At 41.6% G+C, this 18,462-nt stretch overlaps 1 protein-coding gene across 1 annotated transcript in view; it reads left to right on the top strand.

The window, feature by feature from the left end:
* Positions 1-18,462, top strand: part of rims2a (regulating synaptic membrane exocytosis 2a) — a 149,197-nt gene that overhangs the window by 23,246 nt on the left and 107,489 nt on the right. Inside the window, exons 3-6 of the mRNA XM_087848107.1 lie at positions 1,394-1,426; positions 2,258-2,350; positions 8,010-8,220; positions 8,836-8,847. Of these exons, the coding sequence (XP_087704233.1) occupies positions 1,394-1,426; positions 2,258-2,350; positions 8,010-8,220; positions 8,836-8,847 (349 nt within the window). The remainder of the gene's footprint in view (positions 1-1,393; positions 1,427-2,257; positions 2,351-8,009; positions 8,221-8,835; positions 8,848-18,462) is intronic.

The raw sequence follows: 18,462 nt of genomic DNA on the forward strand, positions 1-18,462 counted from the left end.
GGTCCGTGTCTTATGTGAATGTGTCCTGCTTTCCTTGTGTCGTCAGTCCTGATTTCTCCCAGCTGTGCCCTCCTTCTGTGACTCATTCCCCTCGTTACTTCCCAGTGTATTTAAACCCTGTGTTTCTCTGAGTCAGTGTTGCGTAGTCCCTCTTGCTGTGAGTTTTAGGTTGTTGTTTCCTAGTTTAGTTTGTATGTTTTTTCTTGCCAGCCAATAAAGCTGTGACTTTGAGTTAACACCTTGAGTCTGAGCGCCTGCATTTTGGGTCCTGCCTGCCACACTGCACTCCTTGACACTATCAGACACACACTTCAGTGGCTGCATCAGGGGCAATTTAGGGTTCAATAGTTCAGGATATTTCAATATGTGGACAGCAGAATTTTTAAGAACGATACCGATAGCAATATTGGGCAATTTAAAAATCTGACATACTGGCCGATTTTTCTCTTTTAATGTCACTACAGTTATGGATGATTAAATCTACTGCCTAGCTCTGCTCGAATCAGCTGGTTGTTATGTTTTCGTTGGATTCCAAACACATGTTGGCATCAGGAGAGCTGCAACATCAACACTCATAATGTGGTTGAAGGGTGTTTCTCTTGTTCTAATAATATCAATACTCATACTGTGACACCATATGAGTTATTTTTCCCCATTGAATCTTGTAGAGTTATAGATTTTCAGACCACAAAATACACCTTGTCAACTTTCAGTGTAGTTAGGTTAAACCTCGCTGATGACCTGGTGTAGCTAATGTTTACACAGAATTAGTTACTACTTCCAACCTTGCCTCACAGTGCTGGTCAGCAAGTAATTGAAGGCAGTGCTCAAGTGTCACACAGCCGGACCGCTCTCCCTGGTGGTTACTTTTAGCTTGTGTTTGTTGATGTTTTCCAGTGTTTCTGGAAATTGATGAGCTGATGCTGTTGACGATGGTGGGGGTCTTATCACTTATAGATCCACCTTAGTGAAGCTTTTTGTGCAATAGGGAGGCGGATTTGGATTTGAGATAGCCACAGCATCAAATTGAATGTTTGTCCACGGCAGAAGATTCAGTATGAAAGAGGGTGTTACTCACATGAAGCGGTCATTTTTAATTTAAGTGTTATCTGCGTCACTTATTTACATTACGTCATTTTTAAAATCTTCCTGTGATTTTTCTTGTTTACTTTATTACCATTTTCACAGCTAAATTGTTGTTTTCATTAAATCCTCATCTGTAATATATTTTTTAAATATTGTTCTTGGTAGAGCTGGATAATTATTTATGTCACACCCATCTTTAATGACATCCTCATTGTTTATTTTTTCCCCATCTTTTATTGTTTTCCTCATCTCTTTCTGTTTGACATGCACTGAGCTGCGCACACTTTTTTATTTTTTTATGTTTTAGGATCAAAGAAGAACCAAAGCCTCAGCCGGCACAGTAAGTAAACTGCATTACCCAGTGTGCTGTAGGCTTTGACACTTCTTCCTGTCAGTCGATGCTGCGTGCTTCATGTGGCTTTCTCCTCTTCGTCTGGGAGTTTAATAACAAAAAGTCATTAATGTCTTGGAAAAGAGTGGCCCGTTTTAATGAATAATTTCTCAATGAGTGAATCAGGTCGTTGAATTTTGTGCTGTGCACTAAACAGCTGACTTCCATGACATCAATGACATCGGCTTCTCCTTTCTTCCAGCTTTTTTGCAGCTAGGTCCCCAGAATCTTTCCCTTGTTCCTGATATCTAACTGGCTGTTCATCTTCATTCAGTGTATCATCTGCACTCTGGTTGGCTGGGTAGTCTAGTAGTTCAACTGCTAGTGTGGAGTAGAGCCGCCTGTCCTGCTATTCTGTACTATAGCTGCATTGTGATTAGATCTACCTGCAGGGCTAACCAGTCTGACAACCTGACCCCCACTGCACCAAAAAGCTGCTATAAGTGACATTTACTGCAGCTCTCATTTCCATTGGCTGCAGAGCTTTCCTGCTTTTCTGTCCTTCCCTCAAATATAGGTCTGTCTGAATCATCTTTCCTTCTCTATCTTTCTCTCTGTATTTCTGACACTGTGTCTGGTTGTCAGTGTTCCACTAATCGCTGCTCTGCTCGTGTCCCGGCCTCCTCCTCCTCTCTCTGCTCTGGTTATAGTGAATGTCCCTGCTATTTTCCCACTACTTAAGAACCAGCCTGCTTCCTAAAAGTCCCCTTTCTGAACAGATTGTTTTCTCACATGATGACTCATTGCGATGTTCCAGTCACACTTTGCTTATTTGAACAGGTGGTTTCCCTTTAGTGGGATCACTGAGCTGGTAAATAACGTTCTTCAGCCCCAGCAAAAGTCCCCAAATGACAAGGAGCCAGAGCAAAATGCGTAAGTAAAAGTACAGACCCCTTTTTGATCTTCTCCCAGCAGGAACCGACATATAGTGGTGGGTGAACCGAGCAGCTGGATTCACAGCTTGTTTGGCCATTGGTTGATGTGAGACAATGATTAGAAATTTCTCATTTTGCTGGTTTAAGCACATAGGCGAGGGGTGCTGTGGAAGTGTTGTGCCACAATGAATTTAACTTTAATAAATGACATATTTATTGGCTGTAACAGGTCACTGATCAAGAAGACAGAGAGCGGAATTAGTCATATAATACATGTAGGTGTATTCTTAATCTTTGATCAGGACTCTAATACCAAATCCTGTATAAATCATTGTTTACTTTAAGGTTCTTTTTATAATAATTATTATGTCTTTCCCTACCAAAACCCATCACTTATTAAATTCCTGTTAAAATTGAATCTTTCATTAACAACCACACAGATAAACATTTTAGCTAGCTTGATTTGTTTTTATGAGGAATAGAATATAGAGCAGGAAACCAGTTTCACAGCTGCTAGCTCCACCAAACTACAATACGGTCAAAGTTGCGAGGTTGAGATAGTTGCTCCGCGTCTAAGATTGTTTAACATTGTAGAATTCAGACTTATTACTAATTTCTCTGAATTTCAATAGGGTACAGGGACATATGGTGTACTCAGTTGAAATCTTTTGAATTGTTTATCACCAGTGTTGGGAAGGTTACTTTTAAAATGTATTCCATTACAGAATACAGAATACATGTCTCAAAATGTATTCTGTAACGTATTCCGTTACGTTACTCAATGAGAGTAACGTATTCTGAATACTTTGGATTACTTAATATATTATCATGCTGTTTACAACTACGTGAATGTACTATTGCTGTGATTTATCACTGTTACTGAAGGTCCGTGGCTCCGAACCGTAGTAAAGGGACCTCTGGCTAATACGGCAGGTTCCTGTCGGGCTCGTAGCCGAAAACTAGCTTTACTTTGTTGTCTGGGTCAACTTTGCTAGCGAGGGACAGTGAGGCGTTGAAAGGCTGCTCCAACGGAACTTATTGTTTTTGGAGGAAAACACGAACACGGTGTACAGTCGAGTCTTAATAGCGTACTTACAACTGGGCTCGTCAGGCACTCTTCTTGGCTGCACTGGTTATTATTATATTTACATGCTTCCAGCTTGCTCGATGACAGCTCGTACTTTTCCTTTTTCTCCCTCCCTCGCTCACAGACACATAAGTGTATGGCAGTCCATTCTCCCTGCAGCACGGATTACACTGCCTATGATGCTACATTCTTTAGAGCTATACCGGTAGCACTCTGCCTATTAGCTTAGCACAACAACAACAACAAAAAGGCCTCTCTTACCCAGGAAACACGCAGAGAGAGAGCGTCACCCTGTAACCATGGCAACCGTAACGCTGCCGCCTGGAACAACAGAACGTAGCTGTCAAACAAAACCCAAACAGTCCTGACCCGCCACAATATGAAACAGGGAAGTACCGCTGTGTAATCCATTTATTTCAACAAAGTAACTGTATTCTAAATACCACCTTTTTAAACGGTAACTGTAACGAAATACAGTTACTCATATTTTGTATTTTAAATACGTAACGGCGGTACATGTATTCCGTTACTCCCCAACACTGTTTATCACTATTGTCATGTTAGCTAGTGCATTTTGTGAACATTTGCAAACTATTGAGATTCTCAGCACTCATGTTAATTTCTTCTATGAAGGTGATAATAAATGAAGATAACATTTGTAGAAAACGTAACCACCAAACATCCCGACAAATGTGACTTCACTGCCTGTAAAAAATATGATGGTGTTAACTGCTGCTAGCTAGCATTACCTTGCTAATGGATCCTCCTCCTGATGGCTGAAAAGTCTTCGATGACTTTACCTTTTCTTTGCGACCAAGACAGCAACCACGGAGTGTAGATCTCTACGTCCTTCCGCACTGTTTCAGCTTATTAAGTATGACACCAAGGCCACTATAATCACAGTTTTGCACTTAAATCAATGAGTGTAAGTGTGCAAGAAATAATATTCGTAATATAATATACTGATACACAGCAAAAAATATCATCTGTGTGCCTTCTGGAGCATTTTGCTTGTTTTAGCTTGAACAAAGCTTTGCTACTTTATATGATGTGGTGGTAGTGCTCCCAACAAACATTTTATTGTTGAATAACCATCAGCTGACGTTTTTTTGTTGACGGTCAAATAAGTTCCCAAATGAAAGCTGAACTGACGTGGCAGATGTTACCGCGATGACGGCTCAAAGTACTTCTTCAACATTGGCTGGACGTCATTTTTAAACTTTACAGCAAGAGAATGTTTGTGTTCAAGAAATGTTTTCTACCATTTCTGGTATGTCTTTATTGATTAGAAAAAAATGAGGAGGAAAAACCATGGGTTCTTATAAGACTTACTGTCAGAAGCAGCAACCACACAACAATGTGATAAACATTGCTGTGTGCAATTAGCTTGCATACCAGAGTATCAAGCATGCTATTGAAATGAATAAAAAATAAACCAAAGCAGAGGGAAAAATGAATGCTGCACGCAGTGGGCCTGCTGTCTAGATTATTTAGCTGTAACAAAGTTTGTGAAAATCTGACACTGCAGACTTGTCAGCTCAATTCTTCTTCTGCCAATAAATCAATTAAACTAGAGTTTAAAGTCAAACTCAAGACAGAATTGTGATATTTGGACAATCTGATTTGCACCCAGTAAGTTGCTTCATCTTGTAGAAATCAATCAATTAATCAGTAATCAATAAATCAATTAACAGACTCACTGCTGATGTTTTAGGGTCAGCGTGGCATAATAAAGACACCAGGAAGTTCAGCTCCAGTGGTGTGTGACAAAGGAGGAATCCCAAGGCCTGTAGAGAGCTTGTAGTTCAGGCTTGGTGTTGATATGCAGACTCTGTCATACGTCCAAGCGAGAGTTTCGTGTTACGGGCCGCTTATAGCTGCTCTGGTGTGGCAGAGAGGTAAGAGAGCTCCGATACGCTAGCTTTGGATGGGACAATGAGTAGCGTATGATTACTCGTCAGCAGCATCACCTATATTTGACCGAGTCTGACTGGATAAGCAAGAATGGGTACTGTGTACCAGCTGTTGGCTGCCATGAGAGTCTACTTTGACTGGACATTTATTCTGTTTTACTCTGTAACTTATTTCCTGCATTTTATTAGTCTGGGATAGTTGTTCTCTTTACTTTTGGGATATTTCATTTATACAGCAAGATGCATTTGGACACTGACAGTAAACTCGTAATTTTTCCCCTCTACACCACTGTATTTGATTTTGACTAAAGTTATCAACTTCTAATTAAAGTATTGACTTTCAGCTTTGATTTAAGGAATCATAATATTGCATTTACAAGTTGTTAGTCAAGTCTAGACATAGTGATTCCAGTTTTTAAAGGTTCAAAGTTATTTGACAAATATAATTACTACCATCTAACATATCTTTAATACTTGGATGCAAGTCATTTGCTGATGGACTCTGAAGTCTGTTTTACAGCCACCATCAGTTACTGCTAGTTTGACTTTAGTTAAGTAAATACAACACATGCTCAGCTGGGCTCACAGCAGGTTACAGACTCTTTGTATTGGCTATCACATAAATTTTAATCGCTCTTAACTTATCTTGTTTTTTGATGTTACTTAGTCTCCTCAGTCCATTCCTTGTTTCCAAGGAACGTTCCAGAATGCTGACCTGGCCTCTCCTAGGACTGCTTGTTTTTTACACCTTACAGTGACCTTGTTCAGTTAAATTGCCGCATCTTTGGACCACATACTGAGAGCTCCCCTGAACAACAACACTTAAAACTCACTCCAGAACTTTACTCTCCTTAATCTGTCCTGAACACGATTGCACACCTGGCAATGAAACAGGTCATTAATCAATTGTAAGTCATAACAGATAATGCTATATTTTGGATAACTCTTGGTTTAAGCTAAATGTCTTCACTGTACTGGTGTAGAAACGCAAACTTATGAAAGTTGCATTACTCTTTATGACCTTGACTTTGTATGCAGTACACGCTTTACCCTGCTTAAATAGGTTATTCTTGCTATGTGTTATCTGTTTTAGTGCACAGATTTGCATCAGCAACTTTTGTCCCACCAAAAAGGTTTGAGTGACTGTTAGAAGTGCTGTGTAAGTGACCTTGTCTAGGCCACGTAGTGGTTCAGGATCAAGCGCATAGTTCTCTAAATGCTTGACTGTAAGGGGAGATAAGTGAGAAAAAACATGATTGTTTGTACTCTTATTTCCTTTATCCTGGGAGACGAGTCTTTACCTCTTGTATCATATTCTTGATCAATCTGTTATCAGCCCCTCTGTCAGTAAATGAGATTTGGTGGGATCTGTTAAACAAGGGTACACACTAATCTCTGCTGGTAAACACAAAAGGCTGTGACACAATTAGCCCTTTAATCCCTCGGTGGGTACAACGTGGGGCATGCCTGTGGCACTCGATCTAATGTTCAGATGGCACAGTTACTTGTGCACATTACCACACACCCACACATAGACTCGAAGTGGCGTGTGTGGACCTTACGTTTGGGCTCTAAAGGTCTAGTTGTGAGCAAAGGAAACACGTTTATCTCAAATGCAGAGCTGTATGTGGTAAAAGGATAGCTCTGCTCAATAATTCACAAGCGCTAATGAATGTTGCAGGGGATATGTGGGCCGAAACCAATTCTAATCGCCATATTATGAAGTCAGCCCAGTGTTTAGTTTCCAAGGAGACGCTCAATTGACATGTGTCATACAAAATGCATGTGAAGAGCCCGTGCTTTTTTAGGAGCCTCTGAGGACTTGTTAGGAGTTAAGCGGCCACTGCATAAGATCAGATGTAATGTACCAGTAGGAGGCCATCTATAGGACACAAGGAGTAACACAATAGAGGCAGTAGCAATGACAAATGATTGCCTGGGCATAATACACCAGAGCAGTAATAACTGTGTGTATCTGGAAGATGATTATATAACAGTATGGCTCCGAGGTGTGCTCGGTCTCACCTTACAACTGTCCTGATATAGAAACACAGGTGCAAATGATTCATTAAACGCAATGGAACCTGAGAAAGTGGAATTAAGTGATGTTCTTAAAGTTGCAAAGCAAATTTGATACCCACCCCCACCGTGTTTTAGGCGAAGCACGATATCAAAGGAGGAGCTCAGCTTTGAAGCTACTGAGGTCATGGCGTCTGCTTTTCCTTTCAAAATCTAACACACTGCATACGTCTGAGGTTATATCACTTAGTCAGCTGACAGCAGAAGCTTTTTGTGGAAGTGTGATTTGGAGAAAAGGACTCAAGCCATGTGTCATCCAACAAGGATAATTCCAGTGTGAAACGAGTCTCCCACACTGCCACAAGTGTGCACTGGACACTCTAACAGTGCAATACTTACAGCCTTTGTTATGTATACTCTATGTCAAGATTGATCATTCAGACTAATAATAATAATAGTTTGTTTGTAGCATTTTTCCCACTCATCCTGAATAAGACATAGCACTTCTGGAGTACAAAAAAAAGGCTGTATGAGTAAAAAAAAAAATCAATGATATACCGATGTTCAATTTTTTAATGGGTCACCAATCTGTATCTCCTTTTTTTTAAATAACCTCTGCCCTTCCCATTTGCTTGCAGAAAATTGCACCAGCAGTTTGAGTCATATAAGGACCAGGTTAAGAAGATGGGGGAGGAGACAAAGCAGGGCCAGGACCAGAAGAGCGAAGCCCCAACCTGCGGGATCTGCCACAAAACCAAGTTTGCCGATGGCTGTGGCCACCTCTGTTCATATTGCCAAACGAAATTCTGTGCTCGGTGCGGAGGACGAGTGTCTCTGCGGTCAAATAAGGTAATGCCGTGGTTGGTATTTATAAGGACACACACTCACACATGTGCTGATGCCCCACCCAGGCCATTTGGGGTTTTTTGTTTTGTTTTTCATATGTTTGTATTTAATACAAGGTTATGAAAGTTTGCTGTAAAATCATAGTCACTGAGCCAGCAGTGTCTCTAATGGCAACTAATGTTTTTCAGATCATGATCGTGTACTCCAGTCACATGCCTTCGTTTCTAATTCTTCTTTCTCTGATGTGTTCATTCACAGCTATAGAAGTTTACACGTTAACGTACAGTTCTTCCATTTGACCACTCGAGGGAGCTGTCCCTCCTTTTTCTTATCTCATAGAGGAGCCCGATGACGGCTCTCGTATAATGTGGCACTTCGATGCCCAGCTAACCACTGTACAAGACTATGCTAAAGCTTTTAGGCCTTTTAAATGTGTGTTTTTATTTGATGCCGTTCAAAAATGTGCTGATCGAGTATGTGACAGTGCTACGAGGACCTACTAATGCCACTCACAATCTCTCTCTCTCTCCCCCATCTTTCCTGTCCCCTCTCCCCTCTAATTTGTCTCCCCTCTTTATTTCTTTCTGCTGCATTCCTGCTCTCATGGAATTGCAACAGGAGGACAAAGTGGTTAGCAAATTATTTTTTTGTGTTTCTTGGGACTGTCTGAACACAAGCATGGTTCATAAAATGCTGAGATATGCATAAATACACATACAGCAGCCAAGACAGATGGGAAGTGAGCATGAGAGGTGCTGATTAGTTTCATCTGTGAGTCATGTCAGTGTTGAAATAAAGGTTAACTAATACGAAATACATACACAGAGAGAGCCATTTTACACTAGGACAATACAAAGACTGCAGTCTTGAAAGACAGAATAAAGACAGCAGGGTTTTTTTTCAAATAATCAGCTAAATATGATCACTTTAAAGTTTTATATTTTTATTCTTGGATTGCAGTTGAAAACAATCCTTATTTTATTTTGCACGAGGTGGTGTAAACCTCCAGTTCATCCTTTGAACCAGAGCCATTTCTTAGCTCCTTTCTTTTAAGCCATCATTCTTCTGATTTGCTGATGTTGATACCAGTACAAGTACTACTACTTTAACCTATAAAGGCAGCTAACTTAGACGATAGAAACAAAGCATCAATCCTATCATCTCGTAGTATCGATCCGATACTAGCAATATTAGCATTGGTATTGATACTATCGATATTTGAATCGATCTGCCCACCTCTATCTTGCTTACATATTCAGTGTCATTAATTCAATTTTGACCATGTTTAATGTGAGCATGTACCACTGTAACATTGGTAAATGGACTGGTTCTCGTATAGCAAGTTTCTACTCAATTTGAGCATTAAAAGTGCTTTCTTTATGTCTCATTCACCCATTTGCACACACACTCAACTCACATTGCCTTTGGCATGCATGGGAGCAGGGAATCAAACTACCAAACTTCACGATTAATTTCTGGCCTGGTCTACCTCCTGAGCCACAGTCACCCCACCTTATATAAAGGAAAGAAATTTCAGAAAAAGCGTAACGCGTCATCTTTAATGTGTTATTTCTAAGGCTTAGACTTTATATAGGTATAATATTTAATACAGGAGTGTCCTTTCAAGCTTAATATTGACATTCAAATTAGACCTGACCTGTATTTTAATATTTTGATTAAAATAATTTGAATTAAATAAAACGGGTAACTTTTCTAAGTTGGCAACTATTTTTGAATGTATTTATTTTTTGCTCATAAAATACCATGCCTAGCCTCAATGTTCCCGCATCATTCCCAATATGTAATCTTCCACATGATGTAACGCACAACACTATAGATTTACATTTGGCAATAATCTGTAAGTGTGTAATGAACTAAAGATGTACACCATCGCCAGGCAGGTCGATGCACAACAGGAGGCCATATCAGTGTACGTGTATATATGTATAACATGCATTTCCCAGAGTTCTCTTAGCGCTCACCTTCCCGTGTTTAGCCGTTAAAGTGACAGACTGCAGGCTGTGGAGGACACTGCATACCAACAGGCTCAGCAGAAACACAGAGCGACATCTGTCCAGCTGCTCCCTATAATGCCAAGACCCCCATTTGTAAGGGCTTCCATTGTTCACTGCTAGATAATAGCTGAGAGATTGGTTACCATGTTGTACAGATGGTGTTGAGTAATAACAGTGGCAGCAGGCTGACGATAGACAGTCAGGGCAATGGCAGCTAGACCATGTGATGTGCCTCTTATCCAGTGCCAGCTATTTACCTGGTGATGCCCCAGTGTTCTGGTGTACAAGGTCACTTCTCCATACAGACCATGAGTATGGGAGTGTTATACCAAAAAGAACTGAATCATTTTGTGATGAAAGGACATTCTAAAGTAATGTATGTCTATATGCACTGAAATAAACACTTGATCCCAGTACAGGTGAAAATATATGTCTCCTCTGGCTGCTCTCAGTAACATCGCTATCACAGTGCTTGGCAGTGCTGTCATACTTTTGAATATTTTTTTGCAGATCTGCATGTGAAATGTGTTGCAACGCTCGTCTGCAGCAGGGGAGCAAAGTAAGCATTTATGGCAGGAAGCAGAAGTTCAGATGACAGGGTCGGTCAGAGGGTCAGCATAAAAATAAGAAACAGAGGTGATGAGTGTGAAAAAGCAAAGAGGCGTTTTTCAGTTGTTGATGTTGGTTTGTGCTACCTCCACAAAACAAACCAATACAAAAGACCACTCAGGGCATTAGTTGATCACTATTGTCATATTGAACTGATGGACAGAAGCTTTGATTGCTCCCGCGCGAACAAAGGGACACATTGCGGCGTGCCTTGACGGTCTGGTGTCTAAGCTTGTGTGTCAGTGAAAGAGGTGGTGGCGGCGGGGGTGGTGAAATCTGCCCTTTTTCCATCCGTCTACTCTTTCCCTCTCTCGCAGATGGTGACAGCAGTGGCGAGAGAGATCTTGTTCTGTGAAACGCCATTGAATATTTACAAGTGTCTATGTCGGGAACAGCAAGAAGAGATATGACACGCTAGACTATGATATAGCGTAGAGGGACCGAGAGTTAAAACAGCTGGTAAAGAAGTTTAGGCAAGATGAAGGTTTTCTGCTCACTAACCCTGAAAAGCTCAATTGACTCTATGACTCTTGTAGTGTAGCCACATTAATCGCTTTATCTTATCGCAACAAGCTGAATAATAGATGTAAAAACAGTGATAAGAGTGTGTGTTGATAATAATCACTGCTCAGCAATCGTGCCAGGTAGCTTAGCCTCTACTTCAAGCAAAAAAAACTTCCGAGCAACTTTCTTTTTTTTTTTTTCTTCTTTTTTTTCTGTTCTCAAAATTGGAGATGCCTTTGATATAGATAAACTGTGTGTCAGTGTTGTGAAGTCTTCAGAGTCCCTGCTTGTAGCGGTAGAGCACCCCCACCAATTTCCTCTGATGTGGCTTCAAAAAGGGCCTGAGGAATCAACAGTCTCCGGGGAGGAACTCATTTGCGATTAAAGCAACTCTTGAAGATGTTACATGTGCTTCCTGGACCCTCGACATTCCTGCTATAAAATAGAAGCGCAAGGACGACGCTACTTTGTTGGATTCTATTTCCTTTTAAAAATTTTTTTTAATGAATCAAAGAAAAATTATGACTCTATAAATGGCACCAGTGAAATTGCTTTCACCATTAGAACAATGCTCCTTGGTGGTGTACTACTAACTGTTTTCTGATTTTCATAGAGATGCACCTTTTTTCATATGTGCTGAGCATGCACGTGATGTTACAGTAGTAATGCAGTTAGAAATCCCTTTAATAAATGTGTTCCAACGTCTTGAAATATGACATAACTGATGCACAGATGCGTTTTTTCAGCTCTATGCTGTGATACTGATGCCACCTATTTATGACTGAACCTGCAGAGCTTTGTAACCTGGCTAATTATACATTTACCTCAACTATATATATATCTGTGATAGAAAGCATGAAAAATGCACATCTCGTCATTTTTTCTCTCTCCAAATGTAGCTGTACAAGGACGTTTCTGTGCTTTCCTTCATAGTAGACAAAATGCTGCTTGCACATGTTATAGGAGGAGGCGGGGGGGCAGATTTCACATGAGGGTGGAAGCTTGGTATACACTGACGACACCTCATCACCAGGCTCAGTTCCTCAAGTGATTTGATCGCTGTTTCACTTGTTTTTTTGCTTTTTCTCCTCGCGTGGGTTCAACATTTTGCGACTCCTGGTCCAGCGGCAGTGTGACACGAGGGCAAATGCACGATGACGCGTTTGTTTTCCAGTCTCTTTGCTGAGGCTCGGGGTGCATTTCCAGCACAGACTCTAGTGTTCCTGTGAACGCTAACTGCGGGAGGGGGGAACAGCGGCTGTAGCTGTTGTCCGTTGTCTGCCGGAGTGTGGGAGCAGAGCTGGGACGCGTCGCATATGTAATCAGCTCTTTTAGGTCCAGCAGAGCTCTGACTCTCTGTTCCAGATGAACTCACACAGCGTGATTTGACGCGTTACTGCTCACCTCACATGTTTGGGGTTTTTTTTTATGTTTTGTTTTTTCTCGGAGAGACGCTGCTGACATTCAGTCCGGGACTGTGTGCACGGATGGATCTAGTATAACAGCACAAGCAGGAATTAAGGCTTCTGTGCAGTCCGTTAACGCTTTGTTGGAAAGAAATAAGGGAATAAGGCTTCGTTGGTCGGTTTTCTTGGATCGGATGTGGCCGGTTGATCTTCACGGTGTTTTCAGCAGCTGCTGTCCGGCAGGCAGGCAACCCGGTGTCTGCACTCGGAGCTGTCCGCGGTGCTGAAGGTCGGAATCGCTTCTTGGCTTTCAGGAGCAGAAGCCTCTGACGGTCGTCAGCACGTTATTGGAATGACTTGGAGAGACGGCTATCCTTGTCTCAGCGGCATCATGGGTAAGCTGAACGAGCTTCAGAGTGACAACATCGCGGTTTTTTTGTTTGTTTGTTGTTGTTTTTTTAAACCACTGGTCATTTTGTTTGCCACAAAGGTGGCCGTTTCAGTTCAGCACTCTGGCCGAACACAGCATGTGTTGCAGCAATTTCTTTTCAGAAAATCCCAAATCAGATTCCTTTTATCCTATCGACAGTACTGCATGTGTTTGTCTCCACTGAGCGCGCAGTGCCAGTCAAAAAACAAAAAAAACAAACATTTTTTAACACGTTTATTTGGGTCATAGAGAGGCTGAAGGGGCTGTGGGTCTGACAGGCATCAGCCATTTTTGTGTGAATCCATACACTGGTTTTCCACAGCAGTCCCCTCCTCTTTCTTGTGTCTCTTGAACTTCAAACAAGGAGCATAAATATTCATCAAGTCTATTATTATTACTGCCGCGCAACACTAAAATTAGAAGCTCATTAAAATGTAATTCACCACGTGCAGCCAGTGTTGGGGCATGTGAATGTAGGCGCTCTGCTTGCGTTAGTATTGGCTGGAATACACACTTACAAAACAACAAAAAAAATAATGACGCCCTGTAAACCTTTCATTCTAGAGAAGTGCCTCAAAACTCCTCAAACTGAATATGCATCTTTAATAGGATGTAATAAGGGAAATATTGGGTGATAACCTCTGCTGAAACATGCTATTTTACCCTCCTGGTGCATTCTGTTCCCTTTCATAAGGCCAAAGTGTTCAGATCTCATCCACTCTGGACTGCAGCTGGGATACTTTGTGATGCCCGTGTGCTTAAGCTGGACTCTGTCCAGGTCGGGATGTTCTGAGGAACACTTCACTACCCAAACAATGAGTCTTTAATGAGCGGTTCAGTTCACCCCAGTTCAGGTGAAGCAGGGAAACAGGGATGCAATATGATACCTATGACAGTTCATTTACTGCCCCATCAATATTGCAGCTTGTTGCTGCTTTAGCTGTAGATGAGCTTATTTTTGTCTCTATTAGGCAGCTGATATGCAACAAATTTCACAGAAAACCTCCAAATGCAATCTTCAGTTGGAATCGTGGCACGGACACTCAGCAGGGTTTCTTTATAACTGTCAAACAAATGAATGTGGCACAGATGTCACCAGAAGGTCCTCATCTCGATTTGAAATAGCATCCTGTGACGATGTTACGGATGAATGAGTGTAAAATGAAAGAATCTAAAAGTGTCATTGATTTCGTTTAACGCTGGAACTGGCTTTCTGCTTTTCTTGTTTTTTGCCTGGAAGGATACTGCTGATTCACTCTGGAGTGTTAAATAATGTTGCAGTGCCATTTAACGGCCACAAGAGAGAGCTCGGTGCTCTCTGCTTGCTGCAGATCCAGCAGCTTTGTGAGGGGATGTCTCTTTCAGGAAAAAATTGAATGGAGCATGCACAACAGTGTTTAATATGTAATGGACATTGCTGATGGATACATGTTGTTGTCTTTACTTGTTGAAGTAAAGACAACAGCAAAAAAAAAAAAAAAGGGGAGGGGGTGTCAAAGATAACCTCTCCTTCAAAGACATATGTGAATGTGCACTGCCAATTCCCCAAGAACACACCCACTTTTTTTGGAAGATGATATTTGCTGCTACCCTAAAAAGCAAACCTTTGGTCTGATGAGAAAGTATTGGAAAGGAAATTATTTATTGATCCTGTGGCATGTGTTGTGTATTTCCCTTAATTCACTGCCTCAGTAAGCAGCCTATAGCAGGTTGAATAGAGTATCTATCTTCCAGGTGTTTTGGACAGGGTGGTAGCGCTTTATTTTTTTTATTTTTCTATTTTTAACTGCAGGTTCAATGACTATGAAATGTGCAAACACAGAGAGAAATGGTCCTGCCCGAGGGCCACAGCCCCCAAACCCGCTGCCTGCGCTCAGCCGTGAAGAGTTGAGCCAAAGGGAAGCGCGTGTGTTTGAGAGTCTGGAGCAGAATGGCTGCAGTGATAGTGAAAATACCTGGGGCTGTTACAGCTGCTTGACCAGTGTGTGTGTGTGTGTGTGTGTGTGTGTGTCTTTGTGAATGCATTCATCTACTGTCGAGTCTTTTTGTCAATGTGCTCTGCAAATGAATGGAGGTTATAATAGTTTCCTGTCAGTGTGGGTTGAGCTCAATCTGTCTTTGGATTGCATCCCTGGATGGACTGTTAGCAGCCTTATGCTGTGTGGTGTCTGCCAGTGTGACTAAAGACAAACCAACGTGCTTCCGTTACTGTCACACATCTAGTACTGTGCTACAGCATGAGATCTTATCTCTACCGTCAAAGTTTCAGCAGATTTCTTATTTTTGGGTTGAATTTGAGAAATTTTGTATCCTTAGCTCAGAAGTCTTTGAACTGCTAAACCAGATCGCACTCGCTAGCCTCTCAAGCCCCTCTATAACCTCTGTAAAACATTTAGGCAACCACAGAAAATGCCCTGTCATCAGTGTCATTACATGATTTCATTTCATTTCATTCAGTGTTTTTAGATATTGTAGATTCAGCCTGTGGAGGTTTTTCCCCTCCTCCTGTCCAATAGACTTTATAACCCTCAATTTTTATTCTGACTCAGATCCAAAGTGCAAATCAAATCCAAGTATTGATGTCTGAAGCTCAGTGTGTGCAACATTTTCTGGACCCATGCAGTTTTTTTTTTGGCCTGTGTTTTTGGAATACTAATAGGCTATCAGGTATTTCGCTGATGAGATAAAAGAGCTTGACATGTGCAGTCCAAGGGCTGAGAATATGGTTAATTATTATTGGCAGACTGGGGAGGTGCACAGTAACTGACTCCCTGTTAATTGCAGTTTGGAGGAGTAAATATGTAGGTCATTGGCTACAGCAGTGGAAAGGGCAGATTTCAGGTAATTAACCAGGTAAAACATTTTTCCCATGATCCTACATGCTCTAATGTAGTTAGTTACTTTATTAGTGTAGATACCCACACATTTCTCCATGAGTAAGCTTAATCCACTCGTCCACACACAAAAAATTGTTTGGCTGAGAAAAACAAAACTCTGAAAGAATCATATAAATTACACCTAGATTATCATTAATAGCCTTTTTGTATTTGTCTTTGTCGGTGATGATTGATGTGTGGGATTTAACTAGTCTTTGGTGGAATAGCTGCAGCCTTTGGGGTCTCCTGGTGTTTTGTAATGTGTGTGCACATGTGTTTTGTCAGCAGACATATTGAAGGTGCTGACATACGCTGCTCTGCCTTGATTACTGCAGAGCACTGTTACCTGAAGCAAAAAAAACCCCCAAAAAACTCAGACTCCTTTGTGTGATTGGAGACTTCCACTTTGAGACAACTTCCAATGATTTAGTTACAATTCACAATGTTAGTTAAATCAAATACAGGAGGTAATGTGGGGTTGATTAGGAGTGAGGTGACAGCTGGGTCTTCTACAGTGACCCCTGGTTTGCTGCAGAGCTCTCACAGTGGCACTGGATAAATAAAGGAAGTTGTGGTCTGATTGGCTCCTGTCCTCTGGGACACATAAAGCACAGTGTGTAGCCTCGCTGCTTCCATTGTGTGTGACCAGAGTTCTAAGTCATCTGTAACACTGATAGGAAGTCATAAATACCTCATGTGTCACTAGAACATAGACCAGTACATACTGTGTAGATGTGTAGATGCTGAGCTTCCTTTGACCTATGAAATACAATGCAGATCCTTCATTATTGTGACATTAACCTGTGTTTAAAAAAAGGCTGATGTTCTCTTTTTTTGTGAGGTGTTTCTTGTGTGTTTCAATCGTGTAGCATCTCTCTCTCTCTCTCTACATATATATGCAATGGAAGAAGGAACTGACCTTGAAACATAATCCCTCCATAGCCGGTTATCAAGATTACGTGAAGTATCCTCTGAAGGTCTACTAGATGATGTGAATGCATTACTATGGACATAATCATGGCAGCACAGGAACAAGCTCTAAGCACAAGATCGATAGTTCTGGGGTCTATCACACCAGGCAAGACCTCAGGTGCAGACTGTGTAAAGATGCCCCTGAGACAATCCAGCACATAACAGCAGGGTGCAAGATGCTAGCAGGCAGGGCATACATGGAACGGCATAACCAAGTGGTCGGCAGAGTATACAGAAACATCTGTGCCGACAAGGTCTGGAAGTCCCGAAGTCAAAATGGGAGATGCCCCCAGGGTGATGGAGAAGGACTGAGCTAAGATCCTGTGGGACTTCCAGATACAGACGGACAAAATGGTAATGGCTAACCAACCGGACATAGTAGTGGTAGACAGGCAGAGGAAGACGGCCGTAGTGATAGATGTATTGATACCAAATGACAGCAACATCTGGAAGAAGGAACACGAGAAGCTGAAGAAGTACCAAGGGCTCAGAGAAGAACTCGAGAAGATGTGGAGGGTGAAGGTAACAGTGGTCCCAGTGGTAATCAGATCGCACGGTGCAGTGACCCCCAAGCTAGGCGAGTGGCTCCAGCAGATCCCAGGAACAACATCCGAGATCTCTGTCCAGAAGAGCGCAGTCCTAGGGCCCTCAAGCTCCCGGGCCTCTGGTAGAGGACCCGAGCTTGAAGGATAAAGACCGCCTGGATGGGCGAGAGGGGAATTTCATATATTGCTTAGGAAAAGTCACAGGAGGTCTTATAGGAGGCTTTTTCCTTACTGTTCGACTGCACCCAGGGTGTTGTGATATAACAGTGTGACAATTTATAAAACTGAATGATTGACTGTGTAACTTGATGACAGCTTTTGTTTTCTCTCTGTCCCACCCAGAAAAATTTTCTTGGTCTGTGTGTTAGTGCAAAGGTCACATAGGATTTTTTTGGGTTGTTACCAACTATAATAATTTGTTAGGTCTCTGCCACGGAGGTGGAGAGACCCAACTCTGCGTCTCTCTGTATTTCGTTTCGAACCAGCGGCTGAGATAAGCAGTTGTGGTTTGGAGCTGTGGTACAGATCGAGCCTTTGAACCTGTTCTGACAGTTGCCGTACAGGCGGGCGCGGTTTAAACTAATATCACCCGAGTGATATTACTGTCCACTGACAATCCAGCTATACCAATAAATAAACATTATTTTATTTACCCAGGATGACACAACACAGAAAAAAAATTATTGCCATTCCCTTTAAAATATATTAGCAAAATATGTGTAACATTCACTATGATGTAGCCTCTGCTGTTAGTTGGCTGTATTTGCACTAAAACTACTGTAGAGGATGGACTCACAGGCTCAAAATGTAGAGCAACAATAAAAAAAAAAAACTGCACTTATGTCACTTTACCTTTCACTGATTTAAAAGGCTGCTGCATGTGTCTAA

The sequence above is a fragment of the Neolamprologus brichardi genome, chromosome 11, assembly GCF_056152115.1.
Source record: "Neolamprologus brichardi isolate AB-2024 chromosome 11, ASM5615211v1, whole genome shotgun sequence".
NCBI lineage: Eukaryota > Metazoa > Chordata > Actinopteri > Cichliformes > Cichlidae > Neolamprologus > Neolamprologus brichardi.